The sequence below is a fragment of the Marmota monax genome, unplaced genomic scaffold, assembly GCF_021218885.2.
Source record: "Marmota monax isolate L192 unplaced genomic scaffold, Marmota_monax_Labrador192_F-V1.1 WCK01_AAM20220418_F8-fsc00051, whole genome shotgun sequence".
Classification (NCBI taxonomy): Eukaryota; Metazoa; Chordata; class Mammalia; order Rodentia; family Sciuridae; genus Marmota; species Marmota monax.
In genome coordinates, this window is record NW_026695202.1 from 9194328 (window position 1) to 9217224 (window position 22897).

The 22897-nt window shown below is 57.1% G+C and overlaps 1 protein-coding gene and 1 long non-coding RNA gene across 2 annotated transcripts; one reads left to right on the top strand and one right to left on the bottom strand.

The window, feature by feature from the left end:
* Positions 1-8168: 8168 nt before the first annotated feature.
* Pvalb (parvalbumin) lies at positions 8169-21816 on the bottom strand. The gene is made up of 4 exons (XM_046429598.2): positions 21661-21816; positions 19851-19983; positions 18494-18603; positions 8169-8391 (listed from the first exon to the last, which is right to left on the bottom strand). The coding sequence occupies exons 1-4, from the start codon at positions 21719-21721 to the stop codon at positions 8363-8365; spliced, it is 333 nt and encodes a 110-aa protein (XP_046285554.1). The 5' UTR covers positions 21722-21816; the 3' UTR covers positions 8169-8362.
* Positions 11178-15182, top strand: LOC124083032 (uncharacterized). Its single transcript, XR_006848586.2, has 3 exons — positions 11178-11328; positions 11874-12018; positions 14869-15182. It is a non-coding gene; the product is annotated as an uncharacterized LOC124083032 (long non-coding RNA).
* Positions 21817-22897: the final 1081 nt, after the last annotated feature.

Sequence of the window (22897 nt, forward strand, 5' to 3'; positions counted from 1 at the left end):
AAATCATTGAATTTTGCAAAAACTCTGGGGCAGAGAAAGTCCTCCTGGGGCGCTGGCTCACCCGGGGGTCCCTCAGCCAGCCCAGAATTGTCTCCGGAGTGCTCTGCCCACACGAGTGCCCTGGCTCATTTCTCGAGAGTCCGCAGATGTGAGTGTTGGAGGAGGCAGGGTGAGAAGTGGCCGGGCCTGGAGAGCCAGGGCAGTAAGAGGGAAGGGGCTCTGGCTGGAGCCTGTCCAGCAGCCCCACAGGAGCCCTGGTGAGTACAGGACGTGTCCCCGTCTCCCAGAGCCCCAGAGCTGCCCATCAGAAGGCTCCGCTGCGGCTCCCAATCCAGAGGCAGGAAGCCAGATGCTCCTGGTTTAGGTCCCTGGGAAGGGACGCCTGTCTGGTCCATCGGGCCCGTGACCCCAGCACTGACCCGCTTAGCTTGGGCTCTGGGGTCAGATGAACCAGGGTCCCACATAGCACCTGAGACGGGTGTGACCTGCCAAGATGTCAATCAACCTGCCGACTGCACGACTGCCCTTGAGACCTCATCCTGCCTTGGATGTGCCCCCTTCAATAAGCCACCGGAGCCATTTTGCCTTTGTCTAGATCAAAAACGTGAGTGGACTAGATCTACAGGGGGCTTCGCTTTTGTAGATGTATTTCTGAGTGTTTGTGTTTTATTATTTGTTAATTATTTGAGATATTAACATTTAGAGTGGCTATTTGGGGTGGCTTGGATTCCTCTGGGCAGAAGAGCCCTCTGATGAGACCCTGGCCATCTTCCCCTGAAAACAAGACCCTAAGCAACTTTGTGAGACCCTGTCTCTAAATAAAAAATAAAAAGGGCTGGGATGTGGCCAGTGGTTAAGCGCCCCTGGCTCAATCCTGGCCCCCAACACCACCAAAAAAAGGGAGAATCAGCGACGAGGAGGCAGCAGTAATGACCTACGCCTCCTGCTGAAAGCTACGAAGCCCATCCTCATATGCACGTCCCACATGGCCCTGTCAGACCCACAGTGGCCGTGGGCATGCCCCACGGCTCTGCCCAGCCGTGTCCTTCCACACTGTGCAGCCTCCTTTGGACCAGCAGAGCCTGCCCTGAGCAAGACCCATCACCCAGGCCAGCTTAGGGGGCAGCAGGTGGCGTGGCTGCCGAGGAGCCCACCCAGAGCCAGTACCGGGTGAGCTGGGGGCGGACGGTGCCCAGGCGGAGCAACCCCAAGGGCCTTGCCCACCAGCTCCTCTCCTTGGCACCCGCATCTCAGCAAACAGGGAAGGCCGGTGACATGACCGTGGATGCGAGCCAGATGACATGCAATGGACCATTCCAAAGCACACGGTCCAGTGGCATTTACTGCCTCTCCCTCGCTGGCCCTCTGAACGAAGATCGCCCTCCCGGGGGCATCCCCGGACCCCTGCGAGTCCACCCGCAGGACACCTGTGCTGCCAAGTGTCTGACCAACGATCGAGCCAGCCGCAGCCAGCAGGAGGGGAGGTGGACGTTTCATGGCCTGCAAGCGGCTGGATCACGGGCTGAGAGTCGGGAGGGACGCGCCGAGGGACTGTCCAGGTGCCCAAGTCCTTTCGACAGCTCCTTGCCTCCACCTCCCCCGACAGGGCATTCCCTGCTCAGCGGGACCCCCAGGGCCTCCTAGAGCAGGTCCAAGCTGCTGCCCATCAGCCTCCTCCTGGTCCTGGCTGCAGAATCCACCAAAGGAACCCAGCGCCTCTCAGACCACGGCCACCCCCGGTCAGGGCAGGGTTCACGTCCCCCTGGGCAGCCGCGTGGCTTCCCCTTCTTCCTGTGAGTGCTCTTCTCTGTGGTACGTGTCGGTTTACCCAACCAAGACGTGTTGAGGACCTCCCTCGTGCCAGGGGCCGGATTAGGTGGTGGGTAACGATGATGAATGATTCCAGCTCTCGGGAAAGCAAACGGGGAAGGCCGGTGACGGTGACAGTGGATGGAGCCACATGACACGCAGTGGACCATTCCAAAGCACCCGGTCCAGTGGCATTCAGTGCATCTGTAATCTGCGTAACCAAAACTCTGGTTTCAAAACTCTAGTCACCCTAGAACACCCTGAGCCCATTAAGTAACTACTCCCTATACCACTTCCCTGTTCCTGGGGGAAACCTCTGATCTGTTTTCTGTCTCTAGGAATTTACCTGTTCTGGGTTTTTCATATAAAGTCATCATACAATGTGTCACCTCTTGTGACAGGCTTCCTTCACTTGGCCTGATGTTTTCAAAGTTCCTTCAAGTTGTAACATGCTTCATTCTTTTTTTATGGCCAAGTAATATTTCACTACATGGCCATACCACCTTTGGATGATCCACTCACCACTGATGAATATTTGGGTTACTCTCACCTTGTAGCTATTATAGATAATGTTGCTATGGAAGTTTCTATGTGTACATATGTTTGTTGGCTATTTCCTCTTTTTCTCTCCCACTTCTTTTTCTTGGTATTGGGGATTGAACCTAGGACTTTACAGAGGATGCTACACCAACACTCTGTCTTGAGCTATACCCACCTTTTGAATTTTATTTTGGCCTCACTAAGTTGCCCAGGTTGGCCTTGAACTTGCAATCCTCCTGCCTCAGCCTCCTAAGTAGCTGGGATTACAGGCCTAAGACACCACACCGGCCTTTGTATACTTTCTTTGGAGCCATGTCCGTTCATGTCCACTGCCCATTGTTAATCAGGCTGCAATAATGGATAATGTTTTTGGTTCAAATTTGACTGGTGCTGGGAGCCATTAGCCAAGTAGGTATGACAATTTCCTTGCCGGCGTACCCCATGTTGCTTAGTGGAAGGACTCGTGGAAATAGGACATTTTGCAGTGACATTGCATGTAGGTGACCTTGCTCAAGGACCAGGGCGGATTAGGGTGTTCCCGGTTTAGGATAATCAGGTTTAGGGCGTTCCAGGTTTAAGATTATTCCTGCTGGGAATAGGGCGTATCCTGCTGCCTGACTTCCCCTTGAGTTCTCATGGGATTCAGACAGTATTTTTGGGGAGACAGAAGCCCAGTGGGAGTGGATTTGGGCAGAGAACGTGGATTTCCCCAGAACGTGATTGTAGACGGCTGGTGTGAGTTCGGAAATAAAGAGTTGCTGTTTGAATCTACAAGCTGTGTGGTGGCTCGTGATTGTGTGCCCAGCCAGACTGCGGCATTTGTGCCCAGCCAGACTGCGGCAGACTGGACTATGGGGTGCCCAGATATTTGGTCAAACATTATTCTGGGTGTTTCTGCAAGGGCATTTTGGATAACATCAACATTTAAGTTGATGGACGAGGTAAAGCCGATCATCCTCCCTGCAGGAAGTGGGCCTTACCAATTCGCCAAAAGACTAGTAGAATAAAAAGTCTGACCCTCTTTTCAGTAAAGGAGAATTTCTTCTACCTGTCCCCGACAGGGACATTGTGTTTTTCTTTTTCTTTTCTTGTCTTCAGACTTGAACTGAGACCACACGTCTGCTGCCTGGGGCTCCAGTTCCGCCAACTCACCTGCAGATGTGGGGACTGGTCCGTCTCCATAATCACGGGAGACAATCCCTTAGGTCTCAACTCCAACACGTGCAGCTGCCTCCTTATGACAAATCAGTGTGTGCACAGATGTCCCTACCTTATGACAGGCTTATGTCCCAATAAACCCTTGGAGACTGAAAATACCTCAAATCAAATGCATTTAACCCAAACAGTGCGGCTTAGCCTCGTCTACCTCACAAGTGCTCTCAACCCGTCCATTAGCCCACAGTTGGGAAAAGTCACCTATCACAAAGCCTATTTTATAGGAAAGTGTGGAAATTCTCCTACACCCAGAGAAGGGCGTTTTATAGACACGATGAAATGCGACCCAGAACCCAACTTCCGCAACACAGGCAGCGTGTGCTCTAGGAACCGGCCGTTTCCCGTCGCCGTGGGCTGGCTGGGAGCTGTGGCTCCTGCCCCCGCCGGGCCTCTCCAGAGGGTCACACTGCAGGTTCTGGTCCAGGAGAAGATCAGGGTCAAATTCGACATGCGGTTTCTACTGAATGCATATGGAGTCCAGAAACCTTACGTAGAACCATCGTAAGTCAGGACCAGCCCATCCATCTAGCATCCATCTTCTAGGTAGCTGCTATAATTTGGATCTGGAACTGTCCCCTGAAAAGCTCCTGGGTTGGAAGCATGGTCCCCCACGCAGAGGGGTGCAGAGCTGGGGCTTTTAGGCAGTGATGAGGGTTGTGACCTCAGGAGTGGATTGACCCATTTGATGGTTAGTGATCTGGGTGGGATTAGCAATGTAAATGGGCTGCTGTAGGCAGGAGGTGTGGCTGGAGTAAGGAGGGCATTCGGGGCCTTTGGGGGTCATATTTTGTCCCTGGCTCCGCCTCTCTCTGCTTCCTGGCTACCATGAGCTGAGAGCCCTTTGAATGCGCCCCCAGTTTGCCGTGGCATGTGTGTTCCCACAGCCACGCCCTGTGACCCAGTCAAAGCTATTCCCAGATAAAACTTGGCGGATTCTTTTCTCATTGGTGTTTCTCTCGGCCGCCTCTGAACCAGTGGATGTCATCTGCTCTTTCCCATTTTATTAGCTGTGCCGCTTGGGCCAGTTCTCTAACTTCTCTGAGTCCACCATCTTTCTGTGTTGAAAGGGAATGAACTAGGGGGCGGTGCCTCGGCCGGTCCTGCAGCTGGAAATGCTGGAGGCTGGGAACTTAGAGCAGCGTCCTGGGGGCCTGGACGTCCAGGGTCAGGGCATCGGCTGGTCTGGTGTCTGGGGAGGGCCACGCTCTGCTTCATAGATGGCACCCATGCCACGTCCTCACGTGGCAGAGGGGGGCGGACAACCTCCTTCTCACCTATTTTATAAGGGCACACGTTCCACCTGGTGGTGGCACCTGGTGACCTGATGGCCTCCTGAGGCCCCACCCCTTCATGCCATGGATGACTGATTAGACTTCAGTGTGTGGTGACTGGAGGGACAACATGGCACATGGGGGGACAGTGCCCGGCACAGGTAGGACTTGAAGAGGCAGCGGAGGGCAGGTCTGGCAGCCCCACAGCCTCAGCCGGCTCGGCCTCTCCTCCATGCCCAGGACTGAGGGGGCCCGGCCCCACCTCTGCCCCCTTCCTCCCACCTCCGGTCCCGGCTCCTCCTGCCCCGCAAACCCGCACCCTTCAGTCTGTCCCGGGGTGTCCATCTGCGACGTGCCTGGGGTCCTGCTGGCTTATCTCTTATCAAAAGCCGCTCAGGGACGGGTTGTGGCTCCTCAGCCCCCAGTCCCCGCCGCCCCTGCTCCCAGCCTTGGGCACCCAGACAGAAGCCAGTGGGTGACGAGGGGGCTCCTCTGAGCAATGAGAAAGGAGCTGTGTCCAGCTGGTGAGAAGCCAGGAGGGGCACAGAAGGTAGTGACCAAGGTGTCGGCCATGCTGGTGGGAACACTGGGGGGTGCTGGAGTTCAGTGCAACCTACAGAGGAGCATGCTGAGCGGAACAGCTCCAAGTGACCAGGTAGTGCAGGTGAGGGACACCAGGAGGCTGCAGTCTGCACTTAGTGACCTTGAGTGAGTCCCAAACACACAGGGCCTCTGCCTGGTGAAGGGTCCCAGCTCCCTGTGCGCCGGCCCAAGAGCCAGCAGGCCCAGGGGACACGTCCTGCCCGAGGGCTCACACGGTCTCTGGGAGGGTGCATGGGAATCACGTGTCACCCTTTTTCTTTCCACTAGCAGGAGTCAGTCGGGGGCTCTGACCCTGACCGTGGGCCCTGACCCTGACCGTGGGCCCCTGTCGGGGTGGTTTTCCCGAGATGAATGCGACTGAGCCTTTTGGACAGTCGGGGAGGACAGGTCCGGGCCCAGGGAGCAGCCTGGGGTGACAGATTGTGAGGGCCCAGGGGGAGGCTGGGGGAAGGCTGGTGGCCGAACCTGGGGCCAGGACGGCTGGGGTTCCTGGTATGGACTGAGCAGCCGCCCAGGCGCCTCCAAGCAGGAGGACCCTGTGGTGGAATCTCGATTTTGGGAAGAGCCCTTGGCCCCACGCGGGGAGCAGAATGAGAAGGGTCGGGGTGCAGGAGACTGGCCAGGAGAGCCCGCTGCTCTGGAACACAGGGAGGAGCCGGGCCACCTCCACTCACGACGCTCCCAGGACACACACTTGTCCAACCTGAGTTCCTGCGAGCGGAGAAGCAGGAGGAGGAGGAGGAGGAGGAGCAGGAGGTGCCGCTAGGAATGCGAGACCCGGGCCAGGTGGCTCCACAGAGTCACACTCCCGCCTGATTGGCCTGGACTCAGGTGGTGGCCGAGGATGAGAGGGACCAGAGGAGGGGGAGGGGACCAGAGGAGGGGGAGGGGACCAGAGGAGGGGGAGGGGAGGGGTTTCTCGTCCTGAGGGCCCCGTCCTGACCATACCACTGGGCTGGGCTCCCTCTTGCCTCTCCCCTCACTGTCCCAGCTGGGCACAGCTGCGGTGACGAGCCGGTGTTCTCTGCCAAGCCGCACACTGAATTCCAGCTCTGCCCCTCCCCAGCTGCACGTCCCCAGAGAGCCCTGGTTTTCTGGCCTGTGAAGGTGGCTCAGGACGCTGCCTGTCCACAGGGTTCAGTAGGAGAAGGACCTGGGAGGCCGAGTGCACATGGGTGACCCTTTGGGACTCCCTGTGGTTTTAAGTCAGTTATCAGTTCTGGTCCCACGTCCCCTGCTGGCCTGGGCCTGCTTTCTCTGCCTGACCACTACTCTGGTAGTGGAAGAGCAGGGCCATCGGCAGGACTGCCGTTGGCCCACCTGGAACCCCCGACTAATGATTTCCACAGGGACACCCCTCCTCCACTCTCGGGCCCTGAGCTCTCTGTGTGGCTGATCCCCTGGTCCAGAGTGGCCCAGTCAGTGTCCCTCTTCCGCACTCTGACAGATTCAGGGAGACACAGAGCCCCCGAGGTGACTTCTTGGGCCGGGGTCCTGGTCCCACCAATGGCTCGCTGAGGGATCTTGGGGTAACACTGAAATTCCCCGTGCCTCGGGTTCTCGTCTACACCGGGGTAGTGATGGTCTACACTCCATCGGGCTGTGGTGCAGACGGGATCCCGAGAGGGGCTCGGCACAGGTGAGTCCCAACGAGCATGAGCCCCCGCTCTAATGGGACTGAATTTGGGGCCTTCGGATGGGTAACTGGGGAGAGGGGGTCTTTTTTAGCTGTCCTGCTGCACCCGTGCCTTGAGTGGACGGGGTCACCTTGCGTCCTGGGGAGCCTCAGGCACGTAGGAGGTGGGGCCTTAGCTCTGTGGCGCCTCCTGCCGGCGTCTCTGGATCCTGTCATTCCTGAAGCTGAATTTCCTTTTTATTTTTTTATTTTTTGGTTCAAGTGCCTCTGAGTTGGGTTTTTGTTACTTGGAACAAAAGGAGTTTAATGGGACCCTGTTAGGGTTGGGTCTGGAATGTTCCCGAAGGGCTCCTGTGTCGAAGGCTCAGTCCCCAGGGCAGCAGTGCCGGGCAGGGGTGTGGGCGGGGGGAGCCGCTGGGAAATGATTGGGTCAGGAGGGTGTGACCTCCTCAGTGGAGTCACAGCTGATGGCGTTAGGGGACACGGGAGAAGCTGAAGAAGGGGGGCCTTCTTGGAGGAACTAGGCCTCAGGAGGCTGCCCTGGAAGCGGGGATCTTGTCCCTGGTCTGCTCGCTCACACGTGTGTGCTCGCTCACACTCTCTCTCTACACACACGCTCATCCTTCCCGGCCGCCATGAGCTGAGAACTTCCTCTGCCATGCTCCTCCGCCCGAAGTAAAGGAGCCACCGGCCAGGGCCCGAGACCTCTGAAACCATGAGCCAAAATAAGCCTTTCCTCCCTACGTTAGTTTCTCAGGTATTTGTCACAGGGATGGAAGGTGAAGCCAGCGGCCGTCCACCCACCATCCGCCCACCCAGCCGTCCACAGACCCACATCCAATCCCAGCACCCGCCCGGGTGGGGCCCCAGAGCATCACTTCCGGCTCCAAGACTCAGTCTCCGCACCTGTCCGTCACCTCCTCTGTGCAGTGGTCCCAAGGATTCAAAGGGACGAACCGCCTGGAGGGCCGTGCTGGGTGCAAGGCTCAGGCGGTCCTCCCTTCGGTCACATCTTTTCCTGAGGTGTAGCCCCCCCACCCCCGCCCCGCCTAAGGGTCCCTGGAAAGCCAGTGCCCGCCAGGCTGGCCCTCCCATGCAGATGGAGTCCGACGGGTACCACCTTTATTGTTTCTCCAGCATTTTCCAGAAGAACGGTGTCATTTGAGAGCCACAGGGGGTGGGGGAGTAAAAAATAACGTAAATAAACCCAACAGAAAATCCAGAGGGGACACAATGGCTGAGACGGGGTGTCGGGGGCAGAGGGGGAGGCCCCGGGCGGCAGCGCCTCTTAGCTTTCAGACACCAGAGTGGAGAATTCTGCAAAAGAAATGACAGAGGCCGTGAGTCGGAGGCAGAGGATGCAGAGGGACTGTCCCCGAGGGACGCAGGGCACAGCTCCGTGCTTCCTCCAGGTTCGTGGATCTGCTGCGGATGTGGCGGAATGAGAGAGAGTGGGAATTAATGAACACGGTGAGCGGGACCCGTGATCACATGACTGTCAGCTCCCATCGTGGCTCTGACTGTTCCTGAGGGTCCACTGAGTGCAGCCGTTGTCCTCAACACTCCACATCCAGCATCCCTCTTGACCCTGACCATCACCTCATCACTGATTATCACGCTCATTCTACAGATGAGGAGACCGAGGCTCTGCAGTCAGCCATCTTTCTGGACTTTTCTTCTGTTTCTCCCCCCAGGAGACGAGCGAGGATACGGTCTTGCCACCGCGTGTCACTGAGCGACTCTGGGACGCCACATCTCTGGCCTGCCTGGGAGGGTGGGGTCCTGGTCAGTCCTCGATGCCTGTGTAAATGCAGCGTGGTGATGTGGGGAGGGCCCGGGCTGGGGTCAAGGGCCAGGGCTTCCAGGCAGGCCTGGCCATTTGCTGGACAATGGGCTCCCAGGGTTCAGATCTCTCACACACCCATGGACAGAAGGGAGGGGCCGTGATGGCTTCAGAAAGGCCACAAAAAGTGCCTGGGTCCCCCTTGAGGTCAGCTGCCCTGCCAGGACTTGGTGCAGAACATGTAGATAAAACCCAGCGATGCGGCTCCGTGGGGTTGACGTGAACCGTGGTGATACAAGGTGCTAGCCTGGGGGGCTGGGAGGAGGCTGCACAAGACCCTGCATGACCCCCGAAATTCTTCGGTATTCCTAAAATTATTCCTAAGTAAAAACAAAAAACAAAAACAAAAACAAGGACAACCAGACCCACATGCCATATCCTGGCTATAGCCTGGCACTGACTCTGGCTGGCTGAGGGGACACCACACCCTCCTGTCCCTAGACTGTCCCAGGACAGGAAAGGTGGGTGACCTGGGCGTGGGGTCTGGGCAGGGATTCAAGTGGGTGGAGAGCGAGGGTCCTCCCTCTCAGAGTCCTGAAGGCTCAAGGCTCTCCCACTGAGTGGTACCTGGGAAACAGCCCCAGGACCAACGACCCCCCGCGGGGCTCTCTTCTCAGCCACAGTCCCCTGTGAGCCTTCAGGACGGGGTGGAGGAGGGCCGGGGGCTCTTCCAGGAAGTCCAGCTTTACAGTTAGTAGCTGGCATTTGTCGAGTGCCAACCTCTGCATCCTACGACTACCTCCGGGGAGACTCACCTTGGCCTGCGTTTTACAGCTGGGGAAACTGAGGCCCAAGAGTTAAGTCGCCTGACCAAGGTCACAGAGCAGATGGGATTCATGCTACAGTCGGTCTTAGCCTCCTTCTCTATGCTGGAGTTTCTGACCTACTTTGACCTAGTATAGAGTGACACATGTCCCAGATCAAATGTCACCACCCCCATGGATCTGTCACAGTAGCCCTTTTTTATTTACTTCACGGTACTTAGCACACTCTGAAATGATCTTATTTATGTACTTATTTTTGTTGGTCTCCTCTCTTTAGAAGGCAAACTCTGAGGGGCGGGGAGCCCATCTCCCTCTGGTTCAGCCTCCCAACAGCTAGAACGTCCTCACACACAGCAGGTGCTAATAAGTGAATGCTGGATGGGTGGGTGGATGGATGGATGGATGGATAGATGGATAGATGGATGAATGGATGGATGGATGGATGCGTGGATAGATGGATGGGTGGGTGGATGGGTGGATGGATGGATGGATGGATGGATGAATGAATGGGTGGATGGATGGACAGATAGATGAATGGATGGATGAATATAAGGATGGATGAATATAAGGATGGATGAATATAAGGATGGATGGATAGATGGATGGATTGATGGATAGGTGGATGGGTGCAGGGATGGATGGGATGGCTTATGAGTCCTTAAGTTTCAACAACCACTGTTTAACTGCACTGAATTCTCACAAAAGCTCCGTGAGATGATTCCCATTTTACAGATGGGGAAATGGGGCTGGAGAGGGGAGGTGTCAGAGTTATGCGGAGAATAAGACACAGAGCTGCAGTCTGTCTTCTGGCCTCAGGAGCTGAGTGTGAGGGCTGCTCCTGGCTGGGCTGGTGGCCCGTGGAAGCAAGAGTCCTCTCCAGCTTCATGGGCCTTCCCTGTCCCAGGCCACTGAGATGCTCTGCCTTGAGGTACAGGAGGCGCGAACCTGTCACCAACACTGCTCCTGGAGACCGTCGAGAGGGGAGGCTGGGTCTGACTCTTCATGCTGGAAATTGGGGGCTCCCTGGCTCCTCCTCAGCAGCACACTGTCTCCACCCCCACACTAGAGGGGACCTGGTGCGGTTGGTGTGGGAGGACCCAGGGTGTCAATGAGGGTCTCCTGGGATAAAAGCTGGGCATTTGGAGCCTCACTTTGGGAAATATTCGGAATATTTTGTAGCTTTTAAAAGCCTCTTAATCGGCCCTTTGCCCACCCTGATGCAGCCAGGAGGTCACGACGGCCACGTCTGGCTGGACGTGCAGGAAACACTGGATTCTAATTTTATCCCCACAGAACCTTGAACAGGGCACTTGCAGACACATTGAGGGCAGGAGCCACCTCTTTGGTACGTTCCTGTCTGCCCGGGGGCAGAGCCCTTAGCACCCGGCCAGTCAGCCCCAGCCTTCCTAGCACCCCCCAACCCTCCAAAAAAAAAAAAAAAGCCCAGTTCTCAAATGAGCAAGTGCACAAAGACTATGGGAAGCCCAGGCCAGCAGAGCCGGCAGCTGCACTCTGGGATGGGATGGCATGCTGCAGGACGGGTTCCAGTGTGGGTCCGCCATCTGCTAGTCCCTGGACGAGGTGCCTCGCCCTTCCCGGTCGGGTTCTCTCATCTCACACGTGATCTTCTACTCTTACTGGGTTGGGGTAAGTGGGCTGGGGTCCACTCCCAGCTCCTGTTTGTTGCTCTGTGACCTTTGACTAGGTCACACATTGTGCCTCGGTTTCCTCGTCTGTACCATGGTGCTCATGGGAATTCCTACTTCCTGGGGCTGCTCCCAGGATCTAGCTAGAGCTCCTAGTCAGGGCCAGGGCACAGCACACACCTGTGGCCACTGTGATCAGGATTCTCTGTACCTCAAGCCACTTTGACACCAAGCCGTTGCAGAGAGGAGACCTCAAGCCTTTGTCAGCATGGCTGTCGCTCTTGCCGCTATTGGAATCCACCATCCCTCTCATTCCCCATCTCCGTTCCTCATCCCCATCTCTGAAGCTGTCTTGTCCATCACCGCCTGGCTGGGTGGCCATGGGTCACCACTTTACCCCTCTGAGCCTCAGTATTCTCATCTGTAAGGAGGGTACAGGCTACTTACACAGCTATCAGGGAAAACAGATGATAAAATACAGAAAGATGCCTGGCACACAGTAGGCGGCTTATATGTGCTAACTCCACCCCCCTTGGATCCCCTCAGCACAATCCACATGGGTTGGAACTCTGAAATGACAACCACCACAAAGCCCCTGAATCTAAGGAGGACAAGGAGGACCTAAACAGAGGACCCGAGGACTGTACAGCAGCCAGCTGCCCTGAACAAGTTTCCACAGGATCAATTCCATGTGAGTTAGATTACCGCCTCCAGCACACCCCTCTGTGGATGGTCAGCCTCTGGCCCTCAGTTTCCTCATCTGTACAATGGGGATCCTGAGACCCTCTCCTCACAGGTGATGTGAGGACCACAGGAAATGATGGAGGCGTCCGGCCAGGTGGGGCAGGCACAGTGTGACTGCCATTAAGTCAATGCTGATTGCTGAGGTATGAGGGAAATGAGCCCTCGGAGGGATCCAGATGCTCTTCCCCTTGTAGGACGCGCAAGCACAGCCCTACCTTTGCAGCCTGAGGCTGCCCCCAGCATCCTCTAGGGCTGGCTTGCTGAGGTCTGCCTCGCCCAATCAGAGAGAGGCAGAGAAGGCAGGGATGGGTGGGAGGGAGGCAGCGGACGGAGGTTGGGCAGATTCTGTTCTTTACTCTCCCTTAGGAAACTGCAATTAGCCTAATTAGGTCTGCCCCAGTCCTGGGTGCTGCGGACACTGGACAAATTTAGAAGCTATTGACAGGTGGGAGCGGCATATGCTGATAGCCCCAAGTGAAACTGAGACTCATTGAGTCAGCGTCTGGAAGGCTGTTTCCCTCCCTCTGTCGTGATGACCAGGATGAAGGGACCAGCCTCCTGGTTTATCACCTCGCCTCTAAATAGCTCCCCGGCTCGGTTTCTTATACATTGGTATTGCAAACAGAGATCACTTTCCCACGCTGCAGAACTGGGAGGCAGGGTCATTTGGGGTCAAGCCAGACAGCCATAGGGAGGCATCATAAACTGTTCTGGGGGTGCCCTTGGTGCCAGGGGCTGCCCCATGTGCGAGCCCAGTTCATCCTCTCGGGCCCCGTTACCCCCATTCTACTTACAGGGAAACTGAGGCTGAGCCACCCAGCCAGGAGGCTTCTAGCTGCGGCGTGGCTCGTGCCCGGCTGCATCTCTTTCTCAAGAGTCTGACGGCCCTGCGTCCCCACTGCAGCCCTCAGACAGAAGGAGCGGGATGAATGGGGCGGGACCATCTTCTCGCCCTGACGGCCGCTCCATTTTCCAGGAGGCCAGTTACATAAGCAGCCTCCTCCTCTCCCTGCTCCTGCTCCGTCTTATCTAGTTCAGCATAAGGCCCCAGCCAGTGCGAGTGCACCCGGGAATAGGAGAGCAGATTGCTAAGCGCCGGAGCCATTTATAACTCCAAAGTCTCAGCTCAGCTTGGGCCAGGAGGGAGGCGGAGTCAGGAGACCCAGGTCCCATTCGGTCAAGGATTTTGCCGGGTGACTTTGGCACTCTATGTCCACCGGGCCTCAGTTTTCACATCTCTCAGTCTCTGTCCCCTAGACCTCCTGGGGCTGCTGGGATGGCAGGAGGAGATGCCACCAAATGCTGGCCGCCCCCGGGGCCCTGCCAGTGTGTACATCCTGCCCTGCTTGGGGATCCAATCCCGAAAGGGGCTGACAGGCTGGAAGCACTGGGAGGCAGGGGACTGTCCTTCCAGGATTCTTGCTTCCCTCCCATCTTAGACATGAGACTCCACTTCATTTCTGTTGAGGGCCGGGACTCCCCAGCTTCTAAAAAGTTTTTGAGGTGACTTTCAAAAAAGCATTCGTCTAATTCAGAGGAAAGGAATCATTTCCAGAACATTCACCTAACTGCACCAAGCCGAGGCAAGAGGTATTTTTATCCCCACTTTGCAGATGACGGAGAAGATGCCCCTGGGAGGAAACACTGGGGACACTCCCGGGGCTGGTCCCCACAGTCTGGCAGTCAACTCCCTCACCCCCAAGCCCCAGGTGAAATAGGTTACTTAAGGATAAGAGAAAACAGATTTTGACCCAAGGAAGCAGGAGAGGCAAAAGCCCTCAGGCACGGGAGGCCCGTGGTCAGTCCGTCCTGGTCAGGAAATAATTAGGATTCAATGTTTTTAGCACTGAAGTAAAATGCTCTTGAATTGGAATAGGGCTAAAGCACAGGAAAGCGGATCCAGTTCTAGGGTTGGGTCCCAGTGAAAATGCCCTTGGATTGCGCATGTGCATGTGGGTGTGGGGTGTGCGGACCTTCCTACAGCATTGGGGGAAGAGCTCGTTTGCAGCTGGAGAACGAAAGGGGTCTCACGCTTCAGGGCAAGTTGCTCTGCGTCTCTGGGCCTCAGTTTCCTTGTTTGTGCAGGTAATAAAGAGCTTGGGGAGCTACGTGAGGGTTGAAGGAGGAAAAAGACCTGAGAGCAGTCCCACCAGGAGTGGGACTGGGTGCTAACCTCAATGTCTGTGGGTCTGTCTGTTCCTGTGGAGGCTTCCAGTTCAGAGAGTCAGGCTGGGGACAAATGCCCGGGGAGGCAGGGTCACAGTGGGTCCTAGAGGGACACAGTCCTGACTCTGCTACTGGGTAACCCCGAGCACCTCACGTGGCCTCTTTGTGCCTCTGTTTCCTCACCTGTAAAATGGGGACAGTGGACACTCCTGGCCCTTCCTTCCTAGGATTGACCTCAGGCGGTGGCTCTCAGAGTGCAGCTCCCGGACTGTCTACACCACATGGCTACTTGTTCCAGATGCAAATGCTCAGGCCCACCCAAGCCGTGGGAGAGGCCATCCATGCTGGGAAGGGCCCCGGGGGGGGGGGGGGCTGAGGCCACTGCAGGTGGAGATCCACTAGTCCAGGGGGCGCCTGAGGAAGCGCCTGTCTGCCCCTTCCACCTCTCTCCAGCTTCTCTCTCCTTTTCTAACCCCTCACTGTCTAGCCCGGCACCAGCCTTTCAGGGTGGCTGTTGAAACTCAATCGATCACATCTAGAAAAGTCTTTGAGCTTCCTGGAAATAGTCACCCCGGGGACGAGAATGGAAAGGCGTATTATTAGGACTTTGTCCTCCTCCCCTTCCCTGCAGCCTGGGAGCTTGAAGAACATGGTAAACTGCGCTCCCCTTCCTAGGACACACAGAGCTGGGGACAGCGGCAGTCCTGAGCCCCTCAGCACCTGCAGCAAGCAAGCCCCAGCGTGCTGCCTAGCTCTCCAGCTCGGGCCTGCAGAGAGCCCCTGCCATCATACCCCGGGCTGGCCCTGGCTCCTTCACTCATCCACCCCTCCGTCCATCTGTCTGTCCGGTAGACTTTTCTCATCCTCCCATTATGTGCCAGGCCCTATTCTTTGTGCTGGGATCAGAACTGAAGAAAACCATGTCCCTGCTTTGCAGAGCCCACGCGGTGACGAGCAGCAAGTCAATACAGCTGTCATCCGATGGGCGGGGCTCGCCTAACCTGAGTGAGAGAAGGAGGTGGCCGTGGGGCACGTGCCCTGGGGCCCTACGACCTGTGCCCGGGTCTGCCTCCTTCCTCTCCGGGCCCATGGGAGTTCAGGCAAAGCCTGGCCTCTCTGAGCCTCCGTGTCTATAAAGTGGGAATTGTCACAGTGTCCACCCCAGGGATAGCCCGGAAGATAAATGCGTGAAGGACTGTGCACGCCTGAAGTGCTCCATGAGGCTCGATGTCACCGCTGTTGTCACTAAATCACTCAGCTGGTCTAAGTCCCACTCATGGTCGTTTGTGCAGAGGATTATACTGTGGAATCCCAGGGCTGGAAGGGACCCCAGGGATTGGCTAGTGGCCTGACGCTGGTTTTAAAGACCAGGCCCCCTGAAAGCCAGGGATCTCTGTGACTTGCCCGGGTCCCAGGATAGGAGAGAGCATCCCACCCTGGTAGGTGGGCTCCGACCCTCTGGGCCTTAGGGGAAGCCGCAGGGTGCCAGCCATGACGGCTCCTGGGCCCCGCAGAGGGCTCTGCCTCCCCTCCCACGCCTGCGCACTGTCGGGGGGCCTGTCGTCAAGGCCTGTGCCAGCCCCTGCTGTTCTGGTCCCCCCAGACCCCCGGCTCCTGATTAGAGCTCCGTCAGCCTCGGCTTGGCCCAAGCCCTCCGTAGACCGTGTTGGATCCTGGCCAAGTGGCCTTGGATTCCCTGACTGCTCTTTCTGTGTCTGCACCTATGTCCTCCTGGGTAAAAGAGGTGACACTGTACGGAGACCAGCACTGGCCTGGGCACACATTACATGCCCAGCTAACTACTGTCATCTCTCCCAGCGAACCCATCTCCTCACCACTGGTCTCACCACCTTGCTGATACCTCCACTGCTGGGGCCTCCTAGCCCAGTGCCCCCCACGCTGCCTACACCTCTCTGCTCTGCCTCGTACAGGTTGAGCATCTGAAATCCAAAACTTTTTGAATACCAACATGAGACTATGCACATATTCCGAAGTCTGAAAAACTCTAAAGTTTGATGCACTTTTGATCCTAAGCCTTTTAGATAAGGGACACTCACCCTGTAGTGCCATTTGTTTCCAGAACCGTGAGCAATGTGCAGATGAAGTGAATATAGTATCTTAGCTGGGCATGGTGGCACGCAACTGTCCTCAGAGCAACTTGGGAGGCCAAGGCTGGAGGATTGCAAGTTCAAGGCCAGCCTCACCAATTTAGTGAGGCCCTAAGTGACTTAGCAAGACCCTGTCTCATAATTAAAAAAATTAAAAGGGCTGGGGATGTGGCTCAGAGGTAGAGCACCCCTGGGTCCAATCCCTAGTGCCAAAAAAAAAAAAGCATCCTGTCTGCTGTTTATTGAGCACTTACTAAACACTGCACTAGGCACTCTTTGGTATCCTGGGCAGTTTACAGTTGAGGAATTTGGGACTCAGGGTTACGGAACCACTGCTCAGGGGCTCCCAGCCAGGAAATGGTGCCACTCTAAGTTGGGTCTAATTCATCTTCCCCTCCCTGCTGGACACCAAGTTGCTGCTCAGACAATGTCTATTGGAAGAGTTCAGTTGGCTCTTTAAGACCTGAGTATGGCGGGAGGGAGAGGGAGGCAGGGAACCAGGCGAGGGCCTGCCCTGGTTTCTCTTCACCGTTCAGGTTGCCTGGGAGCAGCCAGCCGTGAAGACCTGGGCTGGGCTTCCTGGCGGCAGATTAAAACGGAAGGTGGAGGTGGGCTGGAGGCTGGGGCTGAGCTCAAGGTGGAGCCAGGGCTGGGGGTGGAGCTGGGGCAGAGAGCAGCTGTCACTCACCCGAGCCACCCAGAGCAGCTCAGCGCCCACCGCCTCCCAGGACCCTCCACTCAGGTCCCTTGAAAAGCACCTCCCTCCTTCAGCTGCAAGCAGGGAAGCTGAAGGCAGGTGGCCAGGGCACTCCCTGCGTCTGACCTTGGTCGGGAGTCTCCATTCTCGTTTCTAGCCAAAATAAACGTTAATAAACTGAGACCCAGTTTCAGAATTCTTGTACCTTTCTCAAAGCGATTTTGGGTCTGCAGCCACTGAATTTCTGACAAGCCCAAGCAGGTCAGAGATAAGTGGCCCACCCTGTGGCTGGCAAGGCAGGCCAGGTGGACTCGGTGACACCCCAGAGATTCGCCGGGGAAGGCAGAGAGGAAGCAGCACGGGGGCCTGGAATTCACACTCGAGCAACAGGTATTCATGCAGCACCTGCTCTGGGACAGGTGTGGGCCACACCCCGAGGCACAAGGGCGAAGGCAATCTAGTCCCAATTTCATCTTAGTTTCCCAACGCGCGCGCGGCACCTGCTCTGCGCCTGGCCCCGTCTAGGCCCTTTGCATAGTATCACACCTGGGCCTCAGGACAGCTCTAAGACCCTCATCCTCCGCAGCTCAAAGATGAGGAAGGTGAAGCCCAGAGCAGTTACGGGACTTCCCCAAGCTCAGGTGGCTGGGAGTGGAACTCAGAGGCACCGACACCCAGTTTTCTCTTAGACCGTCAGAAAGGCCTGTCATGGAGGGGGTGGCAGTGGGGACATTCAGGTCAGGTTCTGAATCCCTGCTCCATCTCTAGGTCCTGGCTCTTTGAATTGGACCAAGCCCTTCAACATCTGTTTAGCCATCTGTAAAACGTGATGCTGGAATGTGTCCCCAGGAATAGTAGGTCCAGCTGAGTGGGCAAGGGTGTGGGACGGGTGGCCCGCTGGCCCCTTGCCTCTGCCAACAGCTAACTTTGAGAACCATTCTTGCTTGTTGGGGCTGGTTCCTGGCTGGCTGTCTTTCCTGGCTGTCCTGTCATACCAGAAGAGTATATTTGAGTCAAGTTAAAAGCTGTCTTGAGGCTCAAGGTTACAGGACACCAGGGTCAGATGCTGCAGAGGATAGGAAACCAGGATTTTCCATCCCTGGGATCTGAGACTAATGGGAGCCTGAGGGTCCTTGGGGATCAGCTGGCCTCATCTCCTTAGATTACCTACAGGAGCCTCAGGCTCAGAGAAGGAGAGAGACTGCCCAAGGTCACACAGCCAGTGCAGGACCCGACTCTGGGCAAAGTAGTGGAAAAATCCTAAATTCTCCTGGATTCCCACCCAGCATGCGTGAGACTCACTGGGCTTGACTTTGGAACTCCATAGCAGCTTTTCTCTGCCTGGCTAGACCTAACGGGAGCCCTTGCCCCCAGGCTCCCCTTCCTGGTGACAGACACGGCTCTGAACTTCCAGCATCCACACATCCCAGAATCCACAATGTGCTACCCACCGTCAGCCCCAATTTTGCCGTCCCCGTCCTTGTCTCCAGCGGCCAGGAGTGTCTTGGTCTCCTTCACAGACAGGTCCCTGGCATCTGCGGAGAAGCCTTTTAGGATGAATCTGGAGGAGGAAAGGGAGACAGATGAGGAGGGAGTCAGGTCAAGGTCACCCAGGAGGGACATCGTATGGATGGTATCCTGGGCAGTTTACAGTTGAGGCATTTGGGACTCAGGGTTACGGAACCACTGCTCAGGGGCTCCCGGCCAGGAAATGGTGCTGTGTCCGTGAGGGGAAAGCGCAGCGGGGACAGGCAGCGCGCAGAGAGCGTGTGTGCAGCTGGGCCTTGGTGAGCAAGTGGGCTGGGGGACAGGCTGGCCTACTTGCGGGGGGGGGGACCTGCATTTCTTTATTTATTCAATAAACAACTACTAAATGACTTCTCTGGCGAGCTAGGCTGGAAGCTGGTCACACTGTGGTGGTCTCAGGAAGCCACCTGAATCAATGGGAAGGAGGTCACATACTCCAGGAGGGACATGTGGTGGGATGGGTACACTGTGGGGAGGCTTCCTGGAGAAGGTGGTGCCTGGAGGGCAGGGAGAGGCTAGTGCCCGGTGTGGGTGGGCAGGAGACGGTCCCAGGCACAGGCAACCCTTGTGGGACGGTTTGGGGGAGACAAGATAGGTGGGGGGAGTTCTCCTTAAGTAGGAACCCTCTCTCCTCCCTCTTTTTGCTCTTTTGGATGAAATCCAAGGCAGTCCTGGACAGAGTGACATCCTAAGGCACAGCTGGCAGAAGACATGGGCCAGGTGGCTGGGGCGGGAGGATGGGAGGGCTCTTCCCAGATGCAGTTTTGCAAAACTTCTTAGTCAGTGCCTTTTCCTGGTTGCTTGGCTCCAAGGACCCCTGAATCCCCAAGGCTGGCTCTGGGCCCCTGGCTTGCCCAGAAGTTGCTGTAGACACCCTGGTCCAAAAGGGGTGGGGTCTGCACAGACAGAAGGTGCCTTTTCGACTGGGAATCAGGGCAGCACTTACAGGAACCAAGCCCCCGGCTGTGCCTACGGTGCCAGCGAGCAGGAAAACCACCTCTTGGTTTGTATTGAATTATTAAGAAGCATCATTCCATTAGCAGTATTAAGTGGCTATAATTTAACCTTGTTAGTTGCACTTTGAGCTGAGGGGTTGATTCTTCCGGAAGCGACGGTGCCGTGAGCATCTTCTCCCTGTACCCTGGGCCTGAGCCCTTGCTTTCTGTGAAGGGTGCCAGGGAAACGGCAGCCCTGGTGGGGACTGGGAAGGGGGGGTTCCAGCCACCACCCTCCCTTCCTCCCTGGGCCTCCGGCCGGAAGTCCCCTCAGGCCTCAGTTTACCCCAGCTCATCCTCCTCGATGAAGCCGCTCTTGTCCTTATCCAGGATGTGGAACACCTTCTTCACGTCGTCCGCACTCTTTTTCTTGAGGCCGACCATTTGGAAGAACTTTTTGTGGTCAAAGGAGTCGACAGCTGGTGGGAGGAGCGGGTGAAAATGAGGACAAGAGGAGGCCCAGGAAGGCCGGGGAGGGGTGTCCTGGTGTTCGGGTGACTCCACTGCCAGGCGTGAGCAGGGAGGACAGTCCTGTGGGAGGACTGGGAAAGGTGCTTGTCCAAGGTCACGCCTCTCAAGCCTGCCCAGCCCCCTCACCGGTACCTTTTGCAAATAGGGAGCCCCCAGGAACCAAAGGGAGACCTTGGCCTCCCGAGACCCTTTCCATGCAGCCTTCCGGCGGGTCCTAGGTGACAGCAGGCTGGGAAGTGAGCTGGTGTGAACCCGGTGTGTGCACTGGGGCCAGGGAGAGGCAACCTTCTTTCTTGGCTACACAGAAGATAGACATAGAGGACAAGTGTTTGTCAAGGTCACATAGTGAGAGGAAGAGGGGAGGACCCAAGAGTCCTGGCTTTGTCACAGAGATTCATTCCATTGGCAGTGTGTGTGTGTGTGTACGAGTGTGTGATATGAGTGTGTGTGTGTGCATGTGTTGGTGTGTGTGTATGAGTGTGTGATATGAGTGTGTGTGTGAGTGTGTGTGTGTGCGTGTGACAAAAGCCCAGTTCAGTTTCTTCCTAGAGATGACAAGGTGGCTCAAGGCTACATAGGTGGTTCTCATAATGCCCCAGGAGGGTGACTTCCCAGATCTTCCTGTGTCCAGGGGAGAAGGTGCCAAGCAGAAAGGACACAGGATTCTCTGCTAGCCCCCCCCCCCCCCGCATTTTGTCTTGAGCTCCTTTTTTAGAACCCCTGGAAGGGGGGTGCAATGGGGGTGATGTACCTTATGTGTGAGTGTGTGTGTGGGGGGGTGCCAGGTTCTCCCTCTGTCCAGAGCTGGCAGGAGGGGATGTGGCTCTGTAACCCTCACTCTAAGGTAGGGGACCAAGTTCTGGAGGCCACCCCAGTTCTCATTCCTCTTCTGCCTGGCTAGATGACCTTGGCCCAGTCTCGGGTCCTCTCCTAGCCAAGGTTTCCCCATGTGGTGACAGGGGAGTGGGAAGGTCGGTGGTGGCCAGGCACTAGATCCCTGGCAGTCTGAGAGGTGGTGGGGGCGCTGCCCTTCCCTGAGCCTCGAACCGGCTGGAAGCCCCGGTGGAGTGGGGGGTGGGGGGCGATGGGCCGCGGAGGACGCCTTGGGCACCGCTGCAGCATCCACCACGGGAAGATCGGGAAGATCTGCAGTGCCAGAGTGAGACAGGGACCTACCCAGGGAGGGGACTTTGAAGCCCAGGGAGGGAGCTCGGACATTCTCTTAGTTCAACAATGGGCCACCTTCTTTCAGGGAAAAGTCTTGTCCAGAAAAGGGTCCCTTAGAGAGAGGCACGCCTGCGTTCCCTCCAGGAGCCTTGAGAGGAAACCCCAGAGCGCGAAAGAACTCCCAAGGTCCCTCCTTCTACCCGGGTCTTTGCCCTTGGTCCCGGGTCGGCCCTTTTGCGCCCCTAAGTTTCGCTGCTCTCGGGCAGCCCGCCTCCCCGCCGCGCAGCCCGCCCCAAGTCCCCTCTGGCCCTCGGAGTTTGGGAAACGCGGAGGACCACCCCAACCCGACCCCTCCGACGAGTGGACAGAGGCTGCAGGGACTGGCTGGCTGCCGGCTGCGGGGCGCAGGGCGCAGGTGACGGATGGAAGGAGAGGATGGGGAGGGAGCGCGCTCTCACCAGCAAAGGCTCCGATCGCCTTCTTGATGTCCTCAGCGCTGAGCAAGTCTGTCATCGACATCCTGCAACTGTTTGAGCGGGCAGAGCAAGTGCGAAAAGATTAAAAAGTGCTTTTCTCATCATTTCTGCTCATATGACCGGCGCTGCAGTGCCGCACGCCCGGCGCACGCCCGCCTGGCCTGGCACCGCGCCAGGGGGCGCCGGGCTCTGCGCGCAGCCGGAGCCGCTCAGTCCTGCTGCGCCGCCGCCCCGCAGCCCACCTGCTCCCGCAGCGCAGGCCCCGACCGCCTCAGATCCCGGGGTCTGCGGCCAGGTCGCCCCGGGAAGCACGCCCTCGGGAATTTAGGGGGCGCCCGCACCATCAGCCGGGTCTGGGGAGTTCGCCTGCCGTCAAGGGCACGCAGGAGGCACCGCTCGAATCTGGGCACCTCGGAGGACATCCCTTTTAGGGAAAGATAATTGGACACGTAGGGTCCAGCCTCTACCCCGTGGACCCCTCGGCTGGGCACCCATTCTCTCTCCACCCCGATGCAAACCTCTTGTCTGTCTTAGATGCAAATTTTTGCTGCAAAAGCTGAGCGCTGAGGCTAGGAAACCTGATCCACAGACCAAGGAAGGGGTGGTGGGGACAGGGACGATAGAGCTGCCCAAGCTCTCAGCTGGAGCTGCGTCCCACATCTGCCCAGGGAGGCACACCTTAAAGGGGCCTTTTTTTTTTTCCCCTGCCCAGCCTGACTTTTCACAAAGCGGCTCCTGGAGCTCCATCAACTACTTTCCCGGTCTCCCCTATCCAGGAATCTGGGGTCAGATGCCCCTTGTCCCACAAACCTCTTTGGGGAGGCTGGGGGCATGGAGCCTACCTGGATGTCCATGCAAGCTCTCGGGAGGCTGGTGTTCACCTGGGGGAGAGGTGACACCTTCAGACCACACTTCCTGGCCACCCAGCGAGCTTCATGGTCTTAAAGCCCCCTCTGGGAAATGAGGCAAGTGCCAGCAGCACCTGCCTGAGGTCTCCCACACATCCTGGCTGCAGCGGCTGCCTCTGGAGGGTGAGCCCTGGACAGGGGCCTGGACCTTGATCTGGGGCTGCACTGAGTCCCCATGTGACCTTGGGAAAGGACCTTCATCTCTAGGCTTGTGTCTCCCTCTGTTGTGTTGGAAGGGCTGGTGGTCCCCACCCCTGTCCCTGTTAGTGGGACCTTGAGACTCCAACTTAGGCAGATGGGCAAGGGCTGGG

What these genes read in the sequence shown, in the direction of transcription:
- Pvalb (XM_046429598.2), bottom strand. Translation starts at nt 21,721, where the DNA reads ATGTCGATGACAGACTTGCTCAGCGCTGAGGACATCAAGAAGGCGATC. An exon ending in GGCGATCGGAGCCTTTGCTG is followed by an intron (nt 19,984 to 21,660) that starts GTGAGAGCGCGC and finishes TCCTCCCACCAG; the next exon opens with CTGTCGACTCCTTTGACCAC. An exon ending in CGGCAAAATTGGGGCTGACG is followed by an intron (nt 8,392 to 18,493) that starts GTGGGTAGCACA and finishes TTTCTTTTGCAG; the next exon opens with AATTCTCCACTCTGGTGTCT.